This window comes from Ciconia boyciana, chromosome 9, assembly GCF_034638445.1.
Source record: "Ciconia boyciana chromosome 9, ASM3463844v1, whole genome shotgun sequence".
NCBI classification, from domain to species: Eukaryota; Metazoa; Chordata; class Aves; order Ciconiiformes; family Ciconiidae; genus Ciconia; species Ciconia boyciana.
Window position 1 is genome coordinate 11,453,215 of NC_132942.1, and position 20,789 is coordinate 11,474,003.

General features: G+C 41.2%; 1 protein-coding gene across 2 annotated transcripts in view; it reads right to left on the reverse strand.

Annotated features, from left to right (window-relative positions):
* NSG2 (neuronal vesicle trafficking associated 2) overlaps positions 1-20,789 on the reverse strand; it is a 35,629-nt gene that overhangs the window by 6,662 nt on the left and 8,178 nt on the right. Inside the window, exon 2 of one of the 2 annotated variants that reach the window (XM_072873011.1) lies at positions 14,888-14,971. In XM_072873011.1, coding sequence (XP_072729112.1) covers positions 14,888-14,971 — 84 coding nt within the window. Of the gene's footprint in view, positions 1-14,851; positions 14,972-20,789 lie in introns of both variants that reach the window. The other variant, XM_072873009.1, reaches the window with a different exon arrangement.

The window sequence follows — 20,789 nt, forward strand, 5'->3', positions numbered from 1 at the left end:
TTGGCTTGGTTCCTCCCCACCTTTCCCACAGATGAAGTACATGTTGCATGTTCGCAACAGCACGGATTAAAAAAAGATATATCCTCATCAAGCAACAGGACATAAGTTGCCACTAGGTTTTGTTCCAGTGAGATGATATCTAATTGCAATGATGTTCCAGTTAACCTGGCTTTCATGCTGTCCATCGAAGTAGCCTTCCTACTCTCTTTGATTTCAACAGCTGCTCATGATATTTTTTCATCAAAAACTCCTTTTTTCCCTCTCTAGCTACAATGAAAAGACTTATTTAAAAGCAAACCAGAGAACAATGCCACATCCAAACAGCAGGGCATTCTTTTAATGGCCTTTTCCATTGCAAGGTTTCTACATTTTTATTCCTTGTTTTCCTTAGCAAAAATTTTCTAGTTTGTGCCCTTAGCTTTCAGAGAGGGTGTGCACCTTTCACTCCCCATGGAAGTCAACAAGAGCAGGGAGCTGCTGGTCCCTCCAAAAATCGAGCCTCATGGGCTTTGACAGCAATACTGATAACCTCCTGAGCTACAGAGCCTGCAGGTAGCTACACACCAGCATTGAGCTGGTACTGACTGTCACACAAACCAGTGAGGTATTTCGGTTCAGGGAAACCTGAACTCTCTGGAAATAGCTGGGGGAAAAAAGGAAGCATAGAAAGGCAGACCCTGAATGGAGGTTGATGGGAATACTACTGCACAGAGCAGATATTCATAAGGAAGGCTTTTCAGGCAGTGTAGGTGGGGGAAGGGTCTGTCAGCAGATGGCAGTTCCCTCAAATTTATGCACTGTTTGAACTGAGTTGACAAATATTTTTTTTTCCCAGTGGGGACTGGATGCAGACGGCTCTCTATTAGTATTCAGCATCTGACCTGTGCTGGTGAGTTGTGGGGGGGTGTGGTTTTGTTCCCACTTAAGCCACATGTTACTTGCATTAGCAGCTGGAGGAACATAACTTATAATCATCGCCCTGGTGTCATGGCTTGTCATACCACCTTTATGTTTTGTTCACAGGCTCTGCTGATGGTGTCACATACTGCGAGGACTCAGCATAAAAATGGTAAAAAAAAAAATACTGGATAGGGAGAGAAAATAACATGGGCATTCAAATGCAAGCCACCTCACAGTCAAACACAGAAGAAGACATCCTACAAAACTATGAAGCCACACCTTTTGAAGAAGGGTTGTTTTTTCTAACCCAAACCACAATTATTCTATGAAATTAATCACAATTAATCTAACAAATTTACTGTGTACAATATGGTCGGCAGAAGGAGCTCAGTAAGATTCCAAAAAGATTAGACATTCATATGGAGAGCCTCCACATGGCTTGAAGTAGGGCTTAACAAAACAAGAGGCACAGCCCCCCCTCTTCCCCCACCAAGTTCTCGTATTTGATGGCATGAACCAGTCATTCAGATCCAGATCCACAAAGGCAGTCAGGTGTCTAAATCTCTAAATCCAGGACACTAAATTCAGTAGGCACCTTCTGTAGGCTCAGATGTTTTCAGAGGGGTAAGAAATTGTCCATTTTGGGTTTTCATACTGCTCTGTCACATCTGCCTCTGGGTCATTACAATGAGTTTCAGCTAGTCTGGTACAGCATTGCAATCCCTGTGCTCCACTACTAAAGCTCAGTCCCATCACTGCTCATACTCAGGCAGCAGCCTTATCATCTGCTGTCTAAAATTAATTTGGAAAATCACTGTGCTGGCCTTTCTTCGGGGGGAAAACAGCTGCATTCAGTCCAGCTTTGGAGGAACTCAGCAAGAACTGCCTGCTGTTTGTGGACAAGGCACAAGCCCCGGGTGCCCAGGCATTTGAAATCGCCCTCCATTTGCCACCTAAATGGAGCAAGTCTCAGGGTGCAAACAGATTATGTGATCTCTATCAATCTGTCTGAAGAAAACAGCGCAGAATATCTCTTCCATGCTCATGCAACTCTTGTGAGAGGCTAGCAAGCAGGGATTTTCATCAGTGTGGGTGGCGCTTCTTAGATATCAAGCATGATTTTTTTTCTAAACCTGGCAAATAAATGTTTGACTCTGGACACCTTTCCCACTGCTCAGAGCAAGCAATATATATGCTTATATACGCTCAAAATAGGAGTACAGTCAAGAAGATTCCACAACCAGGAAAAGCATTGCTGTCTATAGAAAAAACAGCCAGGCAAGCAGCACCCAGAGAAGAGTTTAATGCTCTCAGAGTGTAGAGTTGTGTGTTACTGTGAAGGAGATCAGTTTAATTCCCAGGTAAAGATCATTTACCATGGAAAAATCCCTACAAAATTCTACACAGTTTTCCTAGTCTTACCAGCTGTAATGGGAATAAGGGACCTCAGAAGCTAGATGCCTCTGTCCATTCCTGCACTGCAGTCTCACCCTCTTCACATTCAAGTTTGTCAGGAAAGGATGCCACTGACGATGCCATGTCTGGTTCTCCACGATACCTTCAGTGTTGCTGGGTATTGGGAAATTTTGTAACCTTTAATAGGTAACTCAGTTGAAGAAATTATCTTGTTTTTAATTTTCTCTTTGTAGAAGAAGAAGGACTCTGAATGAGGCAAAATTTGTTATAAATAAAATTGGCAGAAATTCTGTCAAGATTATTTTCATAGAAGGGCATAAGAGCTATGCTTGGACAGGCAACAAGGCTCTTTCCATAGTTACACCTGGAAACCTATCAATCCATTGACAACCTAGACAACTTACATGCAAGAAAAAAAATCACAAAATCATCAATCCATTTGCCACAGGGCCAGTCCCAGAAGTCCTGCTGCTCAGTAGAAAGGTTTCAGCTGTACGGCCATCTCAGTATACATTCATAGATTCATGATCTCATTATAAGGATTTTTGCGTGACAATGAGAAATTCAGGAGAGTAATTTTTTCCCCTTCATAACCCATAACTTCTTCCAGCTGATAATTAGATATAAGATTGACAACATTAGATCTTGACATGAAAGCTACGGCTAAAGGGAAAGACTCAGGAGCGCTTCCCAGCTCCTGGATCCAGCTGTCTATCCTGGCTGCCTCCCACCTGTATGCCAGGATGAAATCCAAGTGTGAACCAGCCCATCATTTGAATCCAGGTTGCTAATGTAAGAAAACCTAGGCACATAGGCAGGGAGGAAGCCACAGGCTAACAGGTCACTCGGATCAATCAGGGCGATAAGGACTCTGAAATACACCCCAGGAAAAGCTGCTGCACTCTTTAGACTCAGCCAAAGAAATGGTGTGGTGCATTGCCCAGCACCCTGTTACACAGCCTAATCTGCTCTGCAGGTAAAAGTGATTAGGCTGCACTTCTCTGAAAATGGCATTTCACTTCTGATTTTTAACAATCTTTTTGTAATAAGTTGCTGATTTTGCTGGTTTTATGGCAACATCCTAGCCTCTGAAATTTTGAAAGACTAACTGAAAAAAAGTGACACAATCGGGTCTTCGTATTTGCTTGGTACTGTTCAAGAAGATGTAGGATTTGTCCTTTATAATTACAGCACAGCTTTATTCCAGATGGTGTCCAGATTCTTAAGTAGCATCTCTTAGGAGATGCTTTCTAAAAGGGAAATGTCCTTAGTCATGTACCTAAATCTTCAGAGCTATGGCAAAATACTCCTTAGTGATGCATGGCTTCTCACATGAAGCTTAAGGGGTTTTTTTTTTGGTCCTTTACCTTAGAATTCATAACCATAAACCAATTTGGCCCCAATTCTCCTAAGAACACTGAACACCATCCATGAGGATGGTATAATCTTGGGGTCCAAAAACATCTCACATCTGCTCCACTATTTCATGGGTTCCTTTCAGCCCCCACAGCCCAGCAATCGATGTCCAAAAGACTCACAGAGTAGAGAAAAGAGAGGAACATTTCTCCAACTACCCTAACGCCTCAAAGGTATCCATTTGAAACGGCACTAGCTGTCTCTGAGTCAGTTTGCTATCCCAGCCATGTCCTCATTGGCTCTACTCATCTCTGCATACACCACCCCACCACAACTACACCAGTGAACCTCTCCAAATTTGCAAATCTTAAAAAGAAACATCTGTCTTCCGAGATGACTACGTACCCACCAGCAATTCCTCTGCTCTGCGCCTTGTAATAGTGTGAGTGCACCACGAGTGTGGAAGAAGAACACCATGTTTCTAAGCAATTTGTCAAATAATTAAATTATGCACACAATAACTAGCTGGCTCAATTATATTAGCCAGTCTCCATCATGTAATATAATTTCTAGTGGCTGTTTAGGCACTAATAGCCTCAGATCTTTTTAACTGTGTCTGGTGCCAGCTGCAATCTGCATGATGTCTTTCTGTGCCAAGTCAAACCCCTTGAAAGGAAAATTCATGGCTTGGCTTCCAAGCCCCCGTTCCTTATGGAAGTTCTAAAATGCCGTTTCCAATAAGGATGCTTCCACCATTGAATATTAGTGAATTTCCACTTAGGTAAATAAAAAGCTCTGTTTGGTTTTCTTTTTCTCTTCTGCCATTTAATGCCATTAAAAAAAAATCCTTCATCAGAATAGGCTGGTATGTTGAGATGCTATAATATTGCTTCTAGGAACACCAAATAAATACATGGCCTTTTTGTCAGACCATACAGGTGTTTAAATGTCTTTTTCCCCTCCTCCTACAAGAATATTTTCTTCCTTTTTCAACTATCATAAGCCTTCCCTCCTTATTTTTGTGCCTCTGCTACCTTCAAAAGAAAAGAAGCAAAACCCCAAAATTAAACAAGTGAGGTGACTCAGGAACACTGCTTATAAAGGTGCTTTTCTTCCCAAACCCATGGTCCTAATAACACACCTGACATACCATTTAATGAGCTGAGCAATGCTGGAAGAGGCTTCCTTCCAGATCACTAATTTGAGATGGTTTTTCAATTAGTGGGATTGCAGTAGACAGACGCATCATCTCCACAGCTAACCCTTCATCAGTGGCATGCTGCAATTTCCCATTGCATTGCGCAAAGCCTTGGCTGTGACATTTCCTTCGGTCATTTCACGTGGGATATGACAATGGGTGCCTCAGCTCATCAAGGGCCCTTTTTAAATGCATTAACAGGAATACAAGATAAATCAAGTAATCAATAAAATGCCTCCTTGCCTACCCTTTGCCTGCCAAGACTCAACCTCTGAAGAGTCTCATACATGCAAAATAATCTTCCCTCCCTGCTTCCCTCACATTGGATTTGGTGCAGGGAAAGCATTAGGAACCCTGAGTAAGTACAGGTTCAGGGATTAGCACATGGCAACAGACCTGGGAAATGCAGGTTGTGTTCCCTGCTGTGCTGCTAGCTTTCTTTGACAGCTGACACACACTCAGGTCCAGCTCCATGGCTTGCTCCCCATTGATACTCACAGACACTCCAGCGAGATCCACCCAAAGCTACAAGCATCTAAGTCTCCAAAAGCTTGGCTTTCTCTGGGCCCATGTGTGCAAAACCACCCAAGCACCAACACCATCCCACAGCCAAGGATCAGGCTGGTTCTGGGGAAAAGCTGAGGTCTGTTTGCTTTATGAAATTACCTTCTTCCACAGACAGGGCAATTTTCAAAGCAAACCTTTCAGACTCGAGTATTGATGTACGGGGCTAAGGCACAAAATGGTGTTCCTCCAGCCATGTTTTCTTGCGTATTTGCCTCTCCCATCACTTTCTTATATTTTGATTTTACATGTGACACTACCATTTTCCTCATCAGCCATCAACAACAGAAGACTGGATTTAAAAATGCCCAGAACAATTTAAGCTCTTTATATGCCAGGGCACAAGATAACTTTCCCCTACCACTCCCCAGTCCCATGGACTTCTTACATAAAATTAAATCGAAGGTCAAGCTTGCACAAATTAAAACACCTTTGTTCAGTGCACTCTTGTGGTTAAAAAAAAAATCAATTGGAAGTTTGTTCGTTCAAGAAGGTCAACATATTCACACGCATTTCAGCACCTATGTCTACCATGACAGGTCAGGAAATAAAGCTAATAATATGGCAGCATTCACGGTCCAGTACACCCGTTTCTCTTAAAAAACTTATTATGTGGGTGCTTCACACAAGGATGAAGTGAGGACTTGGCGAGCAAAGTGTCTCCTGGGTAAATGAAGAATTAAAAGCCTTTCCATTTTAAATTAGAAATGTGAAGCTTTATTGCTGCAAATTACTTACAAAAACTACTCTTTTAAAAACAAACAACAAAAATAAATAATCTAGCTGATTATGATGCCTTCAAAGGCATGAGGCCAGTTTCATTAGCTGTGGATCTGGCCCAACAGGCTTAATACATCTGCAAGTACTAACAACAGGGAGCTCAGGTCTGTTTAACATTCAATCAGCAGCCTGTGCTGCTTTATAAATAGAGAGAATGAAACATTACATGGAAAAAAAAAAGTATGAGTGAAGCATTTCACTTCCCTGATTATTTTTTTTTTAGCATTCTGTGGTTTGGCTACCAGACTCAAAATGCACTTCATGACAGTCAATAAACTTTGCCTTGGCTTCAGTCAGCTGAAAACTCTTTCCTCCTCCATCCCATTCAGTCCCTTTTGCTACATTAGCCAAACTAGCATTAAGCATATTTCATTCCACCTCAAATGCTGACAAGAAAATTACCCAACAAATAAGGTTTACTGTAGGGTGGCAGAGGTACCAGAACAAAACATGGCATTGTGTTGTTGAAGACAAAGATGCAGTGTAAGAAATCATTCAGACTAAATGGAAACTGCAATTACATTTTGTAATTAGCAGAATGGGTATCTTCATGCAGTCGCTTATGAAAATCTTTTCCAAGCATTTTGTTCCAAAGCAAAGGGTCAGTTGAGGTTTCTGCTCTGTTACTCCTTTCTTCCTCCAATATATCATGGTCTGGAGAATTTAGATTCAGCAGGTCTACCCCACAAACCCTTAGTCATGTGAATATTCTCTGTGACTTCCATTTTTAGACATTTTCTGCATAGCAATTAACTTCCTTCTTCTCTTCAAAAATCAATTAAAGGAAAAAAATAACCCTGAACAAATCTCTTCAGCTGATTACTCTGCCAGTGCTCCCAGATGGCAAAAATAAAATATATTTGAGGTCTTTTTTCTGACTTTGCAAAAGAGTATGTGTGTGTATTTCTGTAAAAAAAGAATATAAAACAAGAATACACTTTAAGGAATGATCCATTTCATAGAAAAGCTATGCCTTTTTTTTTTTTCTTTGCTTTGCTAGGTGGTCCCTAAGCCAGTCATACAGAGAATTCTAGTTAAATCAAAATATACTTTTCTTGTGTGTGTTTTAGACATGGAAGCTCATCCTGGCTTTACCTTCTTGGGACCTAGCCTGTACCAGAAAGCCAGGTATTAGCTGAGAACTCTCACAAAAACCACAGACTTTTACCCAGACAGCAAAAAGCTTGCAGGGTTTATAGTACCATACCTGGGGATGTGATCAGAAATATCTGTTTTCTGGCAGCTGAGCCACAAATCCACATTTGGTTCATCCTCACAGCTCCGAATTGTCACTGATGATCACAAATGGCTCCATCAATCTATCTCCATGCAAGCTGTGAGACCAACTAGGACAAATATGACCTATCCTCTTCTCTTCCCATTACAGCCAGAGGAGGAGAAGAATGATTTCTGAGCTCAGGCAGAAAGATGATGAGCAACATTTCTCACTTCCTTTCATACACACCACAAGTGAGAGTCTGAATCCATGCAGGTGCTAGTTTGCATCAGATCTAAGTAGATGCAAGGCCAGGCAGGGCTGGGCAGTGGATTTTTCAGAAAGGAGAAACTGTGACCCTCTGCATTGCAGTGGAAAATGTTCAACCTCCAAAGACAAGGCAAAGCGTAGGCTCCAGAGACAAGTCACTCCATCACTGTCTGGAGAAGACTTAGGTGTAGTGAGAGCTGCCTGACACGCCTGCAAGAAGAACATGCCCACTGCATCTGAGCCCACTGGGAAAGGAGATTGCTTGATGATAGTTGAGAACGCCCAAAGGGAGTGAATAAGACTCCAAATCCATCCCTGGAGACTGAAATCAACCCCTTCATACTGACACCTCTCCAAGCCCCTCTTTGAATGCAAGACTCAACAGGAAACTACTATACCATCCCCAATGCTGGTGCCAGTGCAACAAGATGCCTGAATGCTATTGCCACTGATCCCCTGCGCCTGCTAGCTTTCTGATTTTCCTTCGCTTTGTCCCTTGTTCTCCTGGATCACACAGCTCATCTGAGTGCTGTGTAGCCTGGAAACAACATCTCAGCCACATTAGCAATTATCACCAAAGTGAGAAAAATCTCTGTGTATTAGAGCGTGTTCCCTCCCTCGAGCACCACTCACATTAGCCAGTGTAATGGGATCTTTCAGCAGCCACTCTGCATCTTCCAGATAACCAATGTGATGTGTCAGTCGCCATGGTAACATTGTTATTGTTAGTATTAAAAAGCAGTAAGGAAAATTGTCCTGCTCACACTCAGAGTCCTTTCTCTATGAGTTACTCCTGCCCTGTGGTAACTTAACAATTAAAGGAATCTTTAAATTTATTTAGCTATTGAATAGGCACAATGAAAAGCCCCACGCCATTTTTCTGGGATTCATTCCTTTGCAGGTTAGAGGAAGAACTATCAACACAAAGCAATAGCCTACAGGTGAAAGCAGAACATCCTATGGAGAAGTTTGCAGGAACCATGGCATGGAAGGGGAGTTTGGGAAGGGGGAGTGGGGGGAGCAATGCCACATTTGGGAGGAATGCCACATTTGGGGCTGGGTGTGTGTGCAGCAGAGCAAGGGAGAGTTGCCACCTACACAGCGGCAATGGTGATGTGCCCTTGAAAAACAAGAACAGAGTGGGCAGGTAGATAAATGTATGCATTCAGGGAAACAAGGCATTTCTCAAAGCTATGTTCACGGTGCAGTCGTTTGGCAGTCCAGAGGCCACACAGCAATTCTCTGCACCACACTGTACAAGACACCTTGGGCTAACGTCTCAGCAGATCTTACCTACAGAAAGTAAGTGATCAAGACCTGCTCCCCACCTTCCTCCACAAGCATATAAGCCTAGGACTCTCCTTTCCTCTGAACTGCAATGCCTTTCACATGAGGATCCTTCCACTACAAGACATAGCTGAATGCCCTGGGGATTCGATGGGTCAGATTCTAGCGGTGCAAGCAGGTGAAGCATCTTCCATTTCAGCAAAGCTGTTACGAAGAGCAAATCAAGCCCTGGCTCTGGCCCAGAAAAATCTTTCTTAATTAGGAGCCAAGCATTTCAGATACCGGTTTGGTTTTGATAATGAACAGTTATTGCATCAATGTCTGTTCTGTAGGGTGTGGCTGGAGACAAACCGATTTTGTTCTAAGTCTTTCACATTAGGTCAGAGGAAAATAATTGTTTCAGTCTGAGCATAACAGAAACATTTGAATGGGTTCCACTATATTTTAAGAACCTGATGAAAAGTGTGGTGAGTAATTACATCCACTGGATACTGGATCTGCATGTATCAGAGCAGTTTCAGGGTGGAGGAAGGAGAGGGTTGATCTCATGATAAGAAATATATTGTCATTGGATACTCAACAGGAATGGATTACACAGCCAGTGACTCTGAAAATGGATCTTGCCAACTTGTAGCAAAAAGAGTGAAGTTCCCAGTCTTCTTCAGTGAAGTAATGATCAATACTTGCAGATGATTTTTCCAGGTAGATAAATTGCTCATAAGAAAACATCTTAAATATCTCAATTTCTCCCCCGTACACCCACTCCCAACTTGTTCTGTTAAAGACAAGCACATAGTTTAATTATTCTAACTCTGAAAGACCGATAACTTCAACTTTCTTAAGAAAATGATCCATGAAAAGGAAAGAACTGTGGAAGACTTGAGAAGTCAGATAACTATGGTAGGTAACTATCACCCAGCTAATAGTCATTAAATCATTGTCTCCCTGAAAAGGCAGTAATGAATAGCTCTATGGCATTTAGTGATAACAGAGGTCAAACTCGTTGCACGTGAACTTACTTGTGTAATAAAGAAGAGCAATTTGCGCAAAACCAGTAGCAGACAGACAGTTACATGTGTCAACCCAACGCTCCATGATGTAAGCCTGTGTTGAAAGACCACTCTGGTATCTTTTCTAGTGCTATTTGGAGATAGAAAAATCTAGGCAAACTCAGGGCTAGCACAGGTCTACCTACACTCACTGGGTCTGACTGGATCAAGCACAAAATCCACCAGCAACTATTCTCCAGCTTTCTTCTTCTTAAGCTGGGTGCTGATGTCTTGAACACAAGCTTCAGCTAAGTGACAGTCAAGAAAGTGGGTAGAAACCCACTCTTCACCTTTTAAATGCTTCTGGTTGTTTTCTGTGTTATCTGGACTGGTTGGAAGACAAAAGGAGTCACTGGAAACCCTGTCCTCCAGAAGTAATAAGTCTTCATTCAGTGGATAATCTGCTTTAAAAGCAAAAGAGCATTTGATCTCATTTCAGTATTGATAGAAAGAAGTAAGGGCAGAAACTCACAGGAATGAAGATACTTGCATATGAGAGATTGTTCTTTAAAGCTGTAACATAGGATATCACTGGCAAAAAGAAGCAGCAAGCCCTACCTCAAATGCAAAGGATTAGATCTGTTGTCCCACAAAGGAACAAGAGAGAGAGAGTCATCACATTTGCAGACCTTTTCTAGTGCACTTTGGTGTCATCACTGGATGGCAAAGCATGGTAACATGCACTACCTTCAAAGCATGCAAAATGGAAGGCAAACACCAGACACTATTCCCCTCCAGACCAAGAAACCTTGGTACACATCATTACTTCAAAATAAGATCTTTGCAGTTCAAAAACTTCCTAGAGGGACACACTCCGAAGGCATAAACAGTCTGGAGGACACAAGGTCTATAAATCACTGCCAGTCAGCTTAGAAAAAATTTTGTCATTGCTGCTCTGTGGAGGAGTGAAACAATAAAAGAAATTTCTTTTATGTATGGATGGCTCAACCATAACGCTATTTTAACATCATTTTCTTGCAACCCATCTACACACAACTATTTAAACATTTGTTATAAAGTATGTATGGGGTGACTCATCCAGCTGAAGAATAAGCCTAATTGGTCAAAGTTCCAGGACACTGTGTGCTGAGCTATAGAGAATCATAATCTCATCTATTAGGAGATGTGACAAGTTGCAGAAGCTAGCTACGATTCCTGGAAGAGGTAGTGTGAAATAAGAACCGTTGCCTAGGGACAGTCTCTTCTTTACGATAATTAAAAAGCTCAGATCTGTGCTATTCTGGATGGATGAAAAATATGCATGCATAAGCTTAAATTCTGGCTTTGGCTTGCTCATGCGAGAAAGTTGTCTAATAATTCATTAGCCTCTTCAATAAAAGATACCCAAAAGGCAGAATAAAGGGCATCTGTGGATTTGACTGCCATGTTCATACGGTCCCAAAATTTCCCCCCCGAGATCCTGCTCTTCTGTATAATTCAGGTACATGACTCAGAAAAAAAAACAAGAACTTGGGAAGAGTTTCCTTCTTCCCTGAGAACATTCCCATACCAAGTGTCCAGAAGTAGAGAGGAAAGAAAAGCACTTCATAGACTGAAACAGAAATGTTAAAAACCCCTCCAGAGAGGTTATTAGTGGGTGGGGAGCACAGTCATAAATATGGAGTCCAGCAGCATTTTTCCACACACACTCATTAATGATATTCACTTTGCCATATTTCTGTTTGAATTGATGATAATTGTACCATTTGGGTGAAAAATAAAATACAAGACATCTCAGTTTGTATTCTCCAGGATACCAAAGTAGTGCAGTAGCAGATAGGAGAGGACCTCTTGGCTATTTCTTCGCATTCTCTTACTGTCCTGTCTCTTTCCCCAACGTACAGGTACCACGTGCTGAGATTTATTACTCCTCATACAGATTAGTAGAGCTGTAGTACCAAAACAGTTCCCTATGAAAACCCTTGAATTCAAGCATTGCTGTGGGCTTACAGTAGTTGCACATGCATTTCCCATACAGCTCTCACATATTTGGAGTGCACTAAACCAATGGACCATCTACACTTGGATGGACTATTGGCCTTTCCCTCCATCATTTCTCTTGCAGAAATCAATAGGATGATTTACTTGCTTCTGCCAGTGTATAGCTACCAACAGCCCGGCTCAAGTATAGATGAATACTTTAATTTTAATCGGTGTGTTAGGAAGAAGTTGTGGATGATATTTCCAATGCACCACATACTGGAAGGCTATACAAAGCAACCAGCCAGCAAAAGAAAATATGATGATCTCATTTATATTATCTTTTTTTAAGCTTTTAAAAGTGTAGCCAAACTGAGATAATAAAAGTAAAGTATTTACTATGATTTCCTCTTACAAAAAACAAATGTAAAATGATTTCATCAGTACCAGATAATAGGCCTGCTTATAACCAGAGGGCAGTATTTTTAATAACTTCACTAAAAATATGCAGTGGTACAAAAATGTGGTGCAATAAAAAAAAAGTACAAAAGGTAATGAAATATTACCTATTATCTCAGCTCATTTTTGTCAGGAAATAATACTACAAACTTAATACGATACATGGAAGCCTTATGAAAAGCAGGCAGGGAGAGGCTTATAGTCTTAACCAGTATTAGACGAAAGGCTGAGTGATTAATAAGTTGACATTGAAGAGCAGAGAATGGAAATCACATGGACTTTAGGGAAAGGAAATAGCATAAAAATGAAACTGTCATGCTGCCAGGCTGCCTAGGAAGAGGCACAGCTCCCACAGCCACCCCCACCGTGCAGCAAAGGGGAAGGCAGCTTAAACCTCTGTCAGTGCTGTGCACGCAGCTGGAGCCTCCAGCTCCCCCTCGCCTGCTGCTGTGCGGTCCTTGTGCACACACGAGTGAGAGCAATGGGAGAACCGCACCAAAAATAGGAAAGGGAGAGGAAAAAGGAGAGCTTTGAATGCAACAGCAAGTTGGGGGTTTGAAGAATGGGAAAAATAAGATACTCTGTAGAAGGAGTAGATGAAATGAGATTTATCCATAGCAGTGGATGAGCTATGTATCTAACTTACGGGCCTCCAGCATGCACAGCATGTAAGGATGAGATGTTCTTGATTGCTTTTTTAAATAACAGGGCCAGATCTTTTGATGGGATTAAAACTTGGTCTTACACTGACCTTAACACTGTTCAGGGCTGCAGGATTAAGTTTTAAATACCCAGTGAAGCACCGTTACTTACAATATCAACAATAATGCCATTTATTGCAGGTCACAAGCCAACACATCACTTCCAGGAGACTCTACGTTTACTGTTGTTTCTCAGGCATATTGTGTCTGGTTCTGATTTGTACGTTGTTCACACTGGAAAATGTCTGCTACAGTTTCCAAGACTGGGGATTTAACTGTGGTTAATTTGCTGTTTACTTTACTAGCGGTACCAATGGAGAGTCGCTATTGGTGCTAAATACGCACGCAATAAGATCAATGAAGAACTCGGTCAAAACCAACAGCACGTAAGCCCCTGGTAAGTAATTTAGATCAAAACATGTGATGTCCACTGAAAAAAAACCCAAGAAGCTATAAACTTTGATTCATAGACCTCTTAAGAATAAATTATGGCTTTAAATATCCTGGATGAAAGCAACAGAATTGTCCTTGTGAAATATATGTTAGTGAATTTCTGGAAAAAACAGAAACAGTGCCATTCTGTAGTACTTCAGAAGAAAGTAGCTAAACATTTCTCCTTTCAATAAGTTGAGCAAGCCTTATCTTGAAGTTTATCAAGGATGAATGGTAACAATTTTTCCTGTATCACATTCCAATTTTAAAAGTGATAGTTTTCTTCTAAATTACTAGAAAATAATTACAATAAACTTTTTTATTTCTTGCAAAACTAAGAACAACTGGGCCAAATGAAAGACTATTCAATTCCTTGAGTCAATTCCTATTAATTGTCAAGGATGATACCCTTTCACAAAAATTTATAAGCCCAATCCTAGCTTTTCAAGGAGCAGGACTACAGCTAGGCACTGCCTACTGTCTATGTTTTCTACTCAAATCATTGATATTTCCTCTGACTTTGGAAATGTGGAATCAGATCTCACATTTTTATCACTCCCATGCTCTGTGGTTTAGGAAAAGCACCATATCTTCTCAATGAAAAGGCAGAAAATACTAGCAGCTACACGCTTGGAGTCTAATTTTAGGAGGAACTGAGCCATTCTAATATGCTGCAGTCAACAGGAACTGAGGGCACTCAATAATTCATGAGTTTCTTTCCATGTTTGAGTAGAGCTTGTTGAAAATTTCTCAAGGAAACATTTTTCATCAGAAAATTCCCATTCCTGTGAACCAAAACTGCTTACAGGACAGGGTATGCTTGGATACTTGTCCAATATCTCTTCTTTTGTCCAGTTTGAAATGGCTTTTAATCCATAATAATATAATTATATAATGATAAAATATTTTAACTATGGAAAGGGTTGCTTGACTACAAGACAAAAGAATTTTTAAAAGATGAAACAAACTGTTTCAATCAATCTTCACTGTGATTTTTTTTTCTTTTTAAACACAAACGTTTGAGAAGAAAAAAGATTCAAACATGTTTTACTTTCAATTTGGGCTGGAAAACATTTTCGTAACTTTTCCTGGGAAAAGAAAAACATTTCCTACTTTAGATCTAGTTAGTTTCATGCTTGTCCTAAAAAAAGCTCAAACCTTTATACTCATGCAGATAAACCTCTCTTTGACCCTAGGGATGAGTGGAGTGTTAAATTTGTTATGTCTTTACTGTCACTTTGATTCAGTTATTTTAAAATGAATGGCATTTGCATCAGGAGGCAGCAGAATACACATTTCTTACCTTTAGTCTTTCTGTTACACCATCAGTGAAACTGACTGTGAATTCAGCAATTTTGGGCACTCTGAGTTTTCCTTTGTTCTTCTGGTCAGGCTGATATTCTGTTCTTGTTTTCACAATTACCTGGAAAATATCAACACCTTTAAGGTTTCTGCACACAGTATACATTTTCTTTGTTATCTGAGCTTTTCTATATAAACCATCCCTCGGATCTACACAAGTATCTTAGAACCATAAATTAACACAAACTCATCATATGCTCAGGAACTAAGACAGACAGATAAATAGGCAGATACACAGACCTAGGACAGTGAGCTTACCACACTGAGTCTTAAAACAGCTGACAGCAAAATGTTTAACACCCACTTTTCTTTAGGACCAGGTATATAATTTTTATATCATATTCAACAGGCAGAACATGCAGAATACCAGCCCATCCTAAAGAAGAGCCTCACTTATTAAAAGCCCCGTCCTAACAAGTTTCACTGAAGCCAATTTAAATTTAGGCTATTTGGTGTCTCATTTATTCAGGCTCTAGATTATCAATATTAATCTCATACTACCACCTTGGGTTTTCCTGAGAAGATCTCAGTGTCATTTGCTGACTAATCCAGACCCTACTAATCTTATAAAAATGAGGTGGCTTACACCAATGGAGAAGCCCTAAGTGGCTTTTAAAAGGGTACGGTCAAATTACCAAAACTGCATTGTCAATGTATATTGAATTTAATTGTAACCCAGAATGACCCAAAATATTTTGGGTAAAATCCACCCACTGCAAACACAGAAAAGGTAACACCTAATGCCAACTGCTCCTGGAGGGGACTGGCATCGGGGCTGTACTCTGAAACTAACAGCCCTTCAGGGGAGTGAGCGTATCCATCCCATTAGACATGAGAATCTTAAAAGACTACCCATACATGAGCCTATGCAGCAAAATAGCAGTGTAAGAGCATCCCAGCATAGCTACACTATCTTAATCTAGCTGGAAAATGCAAGAGAAGACAAAATGGCCCTGTCTTCAGCACTGGCCAAGAGCTGGAGCTCATCCCTAGAGAGGGAGCTGTGGCTGTGAGCACACACTACCCCTGCGCTTCTGCACAGGATTCCCCGACCAGACACAAGGTCCACAAAGCATATAGCAATTTGGTGTGGTTTGCAAGGTTCACATAGGTTAAACACAAAAGGATAGAAAGAACATTGAAGCTCTCAATCCCAGGGCCAACATTTCCACTTTTTGGCCTCCCATTCTGAATTGCAGGACTATGCAGCCAACAGCCTCGCCAAGGTGAAAATTAAATACTCAAATAATACAGTGGTGACTGGTTCATATGAGAGTGACAAGAGTGATCCTCAAGCTCTTTGTTAGAAACAAAAATTCTTGCAGGATTGAAAAAGATTAAGTGATGCACAAGGTTGAGTTACCAGCTAATGAAGAACTTATTTCCAAATGAAGATAGCAAAGTCTGGTTTGGACCAGAGAAAACCCCAGGTATTTAATCCTCCTGCACTTAATGCCATGTCAAAATCAGAGTGAGAGAAAATCAGTGTGGAGTCATAAGCCAATTCTCTGGATTCAAATGCAAAGACTGATGAATATTTACACCCTTCAGTGAATCCCTTTCAATAATATTTATTTCAGTAGCATTTGCAACATTAAAACTTGGGAAGAAGAGGTGACAAAAAGCCACCCAAATGTATTTATATTAGCATTTTGGAACTCAGGATTTCTGATGACACAGCATAGATGACGGGCAATGACACATGGGGACAAGCTTGATTCAGCAGGTTTGGGATGAACCCTAATCCTACTATGAACTTACTACTGAACCTAACCCCACTATGCTCTGAAAAGCAGCCCACCACACTGTGGACCAAATAAAGCAAAGCTCCCTCTCCAGCCAGGACAAGCTGGCCCAGGTTAGCTCTGAGTTAAGAACAAGCAATAACCTTATTTTCTCACTCAAAAGGAGGCAAGTGCACTCAGAGCTCCATGCAGCTCGCCCCTAGCTTTCAGCCTCCTTACTGGCCTTTTGTAAACCCAGGATAGTAAATTACAGAGTGTCAGCCATCAACACCTGCCAACCAGTGTTCAGAAATTGCACTCATTCTGTTTTCAAACCTACCAGCCACAATATCCCCTTCCCCCAAATTGATGTTTCCTGCTTGATATAAATCTTCATTTCAGACAAAATCTTTAAATATGTATGAGGGCTTTTCCACAAACTCTAATGTTAGGTCTTAATGAAGGACCATGAAGCCAGAATATAAGAAAAAAAAAGTAAAAGCCTTACTTGTTTCTACATATAATTTACATTTTCTTCCACTCCTTGTCATTAACACCAGTTTTCTTACAGGTATTTTTTAACTGTCATTACATTCAACCAATATCCTATAAGTAGGAAAGTTTGAATTATGCTGTCTACAGGGATACAGCAGGAGACTGAAAATAAACCCACACAGCCCTTCACATGGCATCAGATTCAAGTCCAGTAGCAATGTCTATCATGTCTGTGAATAAATAAGTAAGCTCAGTCCCCAGCCAGATCAGAAGCTACTTGAAACTCAATTTGCTGACTGTGCCAGCAGTGAAATGTGTGTGCGTGCAGGGCCATAGTCATCCTGCTGGTCAGTGTTTCGCAGAGAAATTTGCAGAGGTATCAAAAAGCTTCAGTAGAGGAGGTAAGAAGTACCTTTGCTAAATGCCTTTTGGCATTGCAAAAGCTAAATATCTGCTCTCCAGAAGTATCTTTGTCAGACACCTGGTGGAACTACTCAGCAGAACAAAGACAGGGCAGTCAGTAAGGTCTCCTCTTTAAAGGAGAGCACAGAAATAAAATGACAAAGGACAAATAGAAAACTGAAAACCGGTAGTGTGGGGGTAGCATTCAATATTGTGGCAGTAACAACAAAAATGCAATTTTGCTGAGGGCAGGGGGTGCACATTTAGAAGAAAAGAGCTACCTCTTGTTCAGTCGCCTACAGTCTAAATAAATAAGCCTGAGCACGGATCCCACATTTGCAGTGACGTTCACCCCCTCTCCATCCAACAAGCTGCCATCGGGAAGCCCACGCAAAGGCTTCTGGAAATTGAGTTGTGTTCATCACACTCCTTGAGCCTCCTGCACTAGTGAGACCACCTCAGTCAGGGCTACCTTAGCAGTATCCAGAGACAGAAGTGAACACTGTCAGATGATGATACACAAATACACACACACACTCCCCCACCCCAGTTTTTACCGGAGCATTTGCTACACTGACAGCCTCCCATGCATGTGTCAGTTGTGAGTGTCTCTGAAACAAGTCTAAATGAGACCTGGTCAAACCCCAAAATAACTTTTCTAAAGCACCAAGTATTAATCTAAGTGCAAATTTAGAAAATGAATAATTAATCTTATAAAGACTTTTTTCTATATTTTTAGCCTTTTTTTTTTTTTTTTTTTTTTTTTCTATTTTGGTTGCTTGTTCTGTTTTCATTTTCCAGTTTTCTGATTTGGGTTGGGTGGGAAAGAAGATTTACCTTCCCTCGTTCCCTGCCATCACTCCTTTTTCACTTTTTCTTTCCATTTTGTCACCGATAAAAAATTTCTAGCAGTAAAGTCTTCCAGAAATTCTAACCAAATTGCTGTTGGATGTACAGTAATAAAAACCCCACTGACTCCACAGTCAGCACAACGATCAGCATTCAGCTATCAACGGCTGCCCCAGAGCAGTTCCATCAGAGCCCAGGATCCCACTGTTTCAATGCAAACAAGGTACATTCATCTCACACCACGACAGGTTTCCTGCGAGAGCTACTGGCATTTATTACAAACCACAGCAAACAGAATGATCCCCATTCCCTCTTCTTGTCCATTTTGCAGCTTTGCTGACTTCAGTAGAGTTATTCTTGATTGAAACTGGTGAAAGGGAGTACAAAATTGGGGTCCTGTGTAGGTTGCAATTCAAAGCAAACTGAAGTGAAAGAAATGCCCATCCCCTCATTCCCTTCTCTGCAATGCTGTTACGGGGAAAATAAACTGCTGTAAGGGGGTAACTTCCAGAACTGGCAGCACTGCTTGGCTGTGCTCTGGCCTCGTGAGTACAGACAATAAATGCAAACAATCAAACCACTGCTTAAATGGACAAGTAGTCTCTTGAATACTCCCAAAAAGACAATTAGCACCCTCTCCACCCCCACTGCAGCAACACCATTCTGCCCATTCTCTGCACTTGCCTCCGTGAGCTCTCACCTCCTCCTGGACGCTCCCTAAGCCTTGTCTTAACTCATACTCCTCATGGTGAGAAGGGTCTGGCTGTTTTAGGTTGGCATCCCTAACCGTGAGCTTACTAGGGCAGAGAATAATAATAATAATTATTATTAATAATAATTATTATTATTGTTGTTGTTGTTGTTATTAACCTCATGAAGCAACCTGCACACCTGCAAATGAATATTAAAAAGCAAGAACAGTCCCATCAGCTTTTTTGATTGTCTAAGCCTTTGCAAATGCCAGATGAATACCCTTTGAGCTTTTTTGGACACTTGTCAGCCTTTGTGTTTCGTTATCTAGGCCCTGATCCAGCAGCAGTTTATGCCTGTGCCTCACTTTGTGTGTTGTGACCGTCCACCAGAGAGCAGCCTCCCTGCCAGCTCAGTCCAGCCTATCTATACCGCTTTAAAGTCAGTACTGTGGATGGAGTTAGAAGAATACTAGCTCAGGTGATCTACCTGCAAATTATGTTGCTGCTGTAACCTGTTCTTCATTAAAGTTTTCACACTATTTCCCAGAGATCCTCCACCTTTAAACTGCAGAGAGGTTGTGCTGTTTATGACAGATGCAATAAAGGGGACACAAATAAATTACCTGGGACTTTCTTCATTTTACATCCAACATAAAACCGTTCTTTGAAAGTTGCTTCCTGGCTGAAGTTTGCAGACTGATTGTAAGAATACAAGAAAAGAGAAAAGGGCTTCCACAGAGCAGCAAAAAGACACGTCTAGTTACAGGAATCCACACCGCCAGACCTTGCAGCTTCCTCCAAAACTAGGTTTATCTAGCATTTGAACTCATTAACTTCCAATTCAGGGAAGCACTTAAGCACACAAGTAGTCCTACTAACATCAGCAGGATTAGTCAGATATTTAAAGTTAAGTGTGCATTTAAGCGCTTTGGCCAGATCAGAGCTTAAGCTGGCTTCAATCACCTTCCCACAGCCAGTCGTAACACTGATGCTCAGGGCTCCTGTGGCATTCTTCAGCAAGACCACTCAAAGCGCTTTACATACCAGCACGACCCCAGTATTCCCATATTACTGATGGAGGAGTAGAAAAAAAAAGAGAAAAAAAAGAAGCTTAGTAATGTGCTGAGTCACACCAGCAATTGGTGGCTGAGTCAGGAAGACAGACCATGGCTCGCTGCTACTTGCAGTGCACCATGTTTTCTCAGGTTTTCATTAACTGAGCGATAACAGTAGCTCCAGCACGTTCTCCATATAAAAATAACATTTTTGGGATTAGGGGCTAGCAAGAGATATGGCTGGGGTGGGTAGGAAGTCAGACACTCTATGGAAAATGGCAGCTCTCTGCAGAATTGTTGTCCTCAATCATCCTAGCTTAGCAGATGTAATAACACTCTCCATGTCTTGAAAGGTTTTTACTTTCTATTCTCTTTCTTGCATCTTCTGGTTCCTCACTCCAATCCCTCAAACACTTTCCTGCAAGAGCTCAGTAGCAGACTATAGAGAATGGCCTGTAAAATTTATAAAAAACCCAAACATGACAGGACAACAACCCATATTTATCATGCTGCTCCACATAAGCAAGATTTTTCTAATGATGCTGTTTGCTAATACATTTATCGAGTCCTAAACCTAAATGCACTTATTATTCTAGGCTTAATGCTAGTGACACCATGGGAATCAATAGGAAACCTTTCCTTGGCTTTAATGAATGCACGAC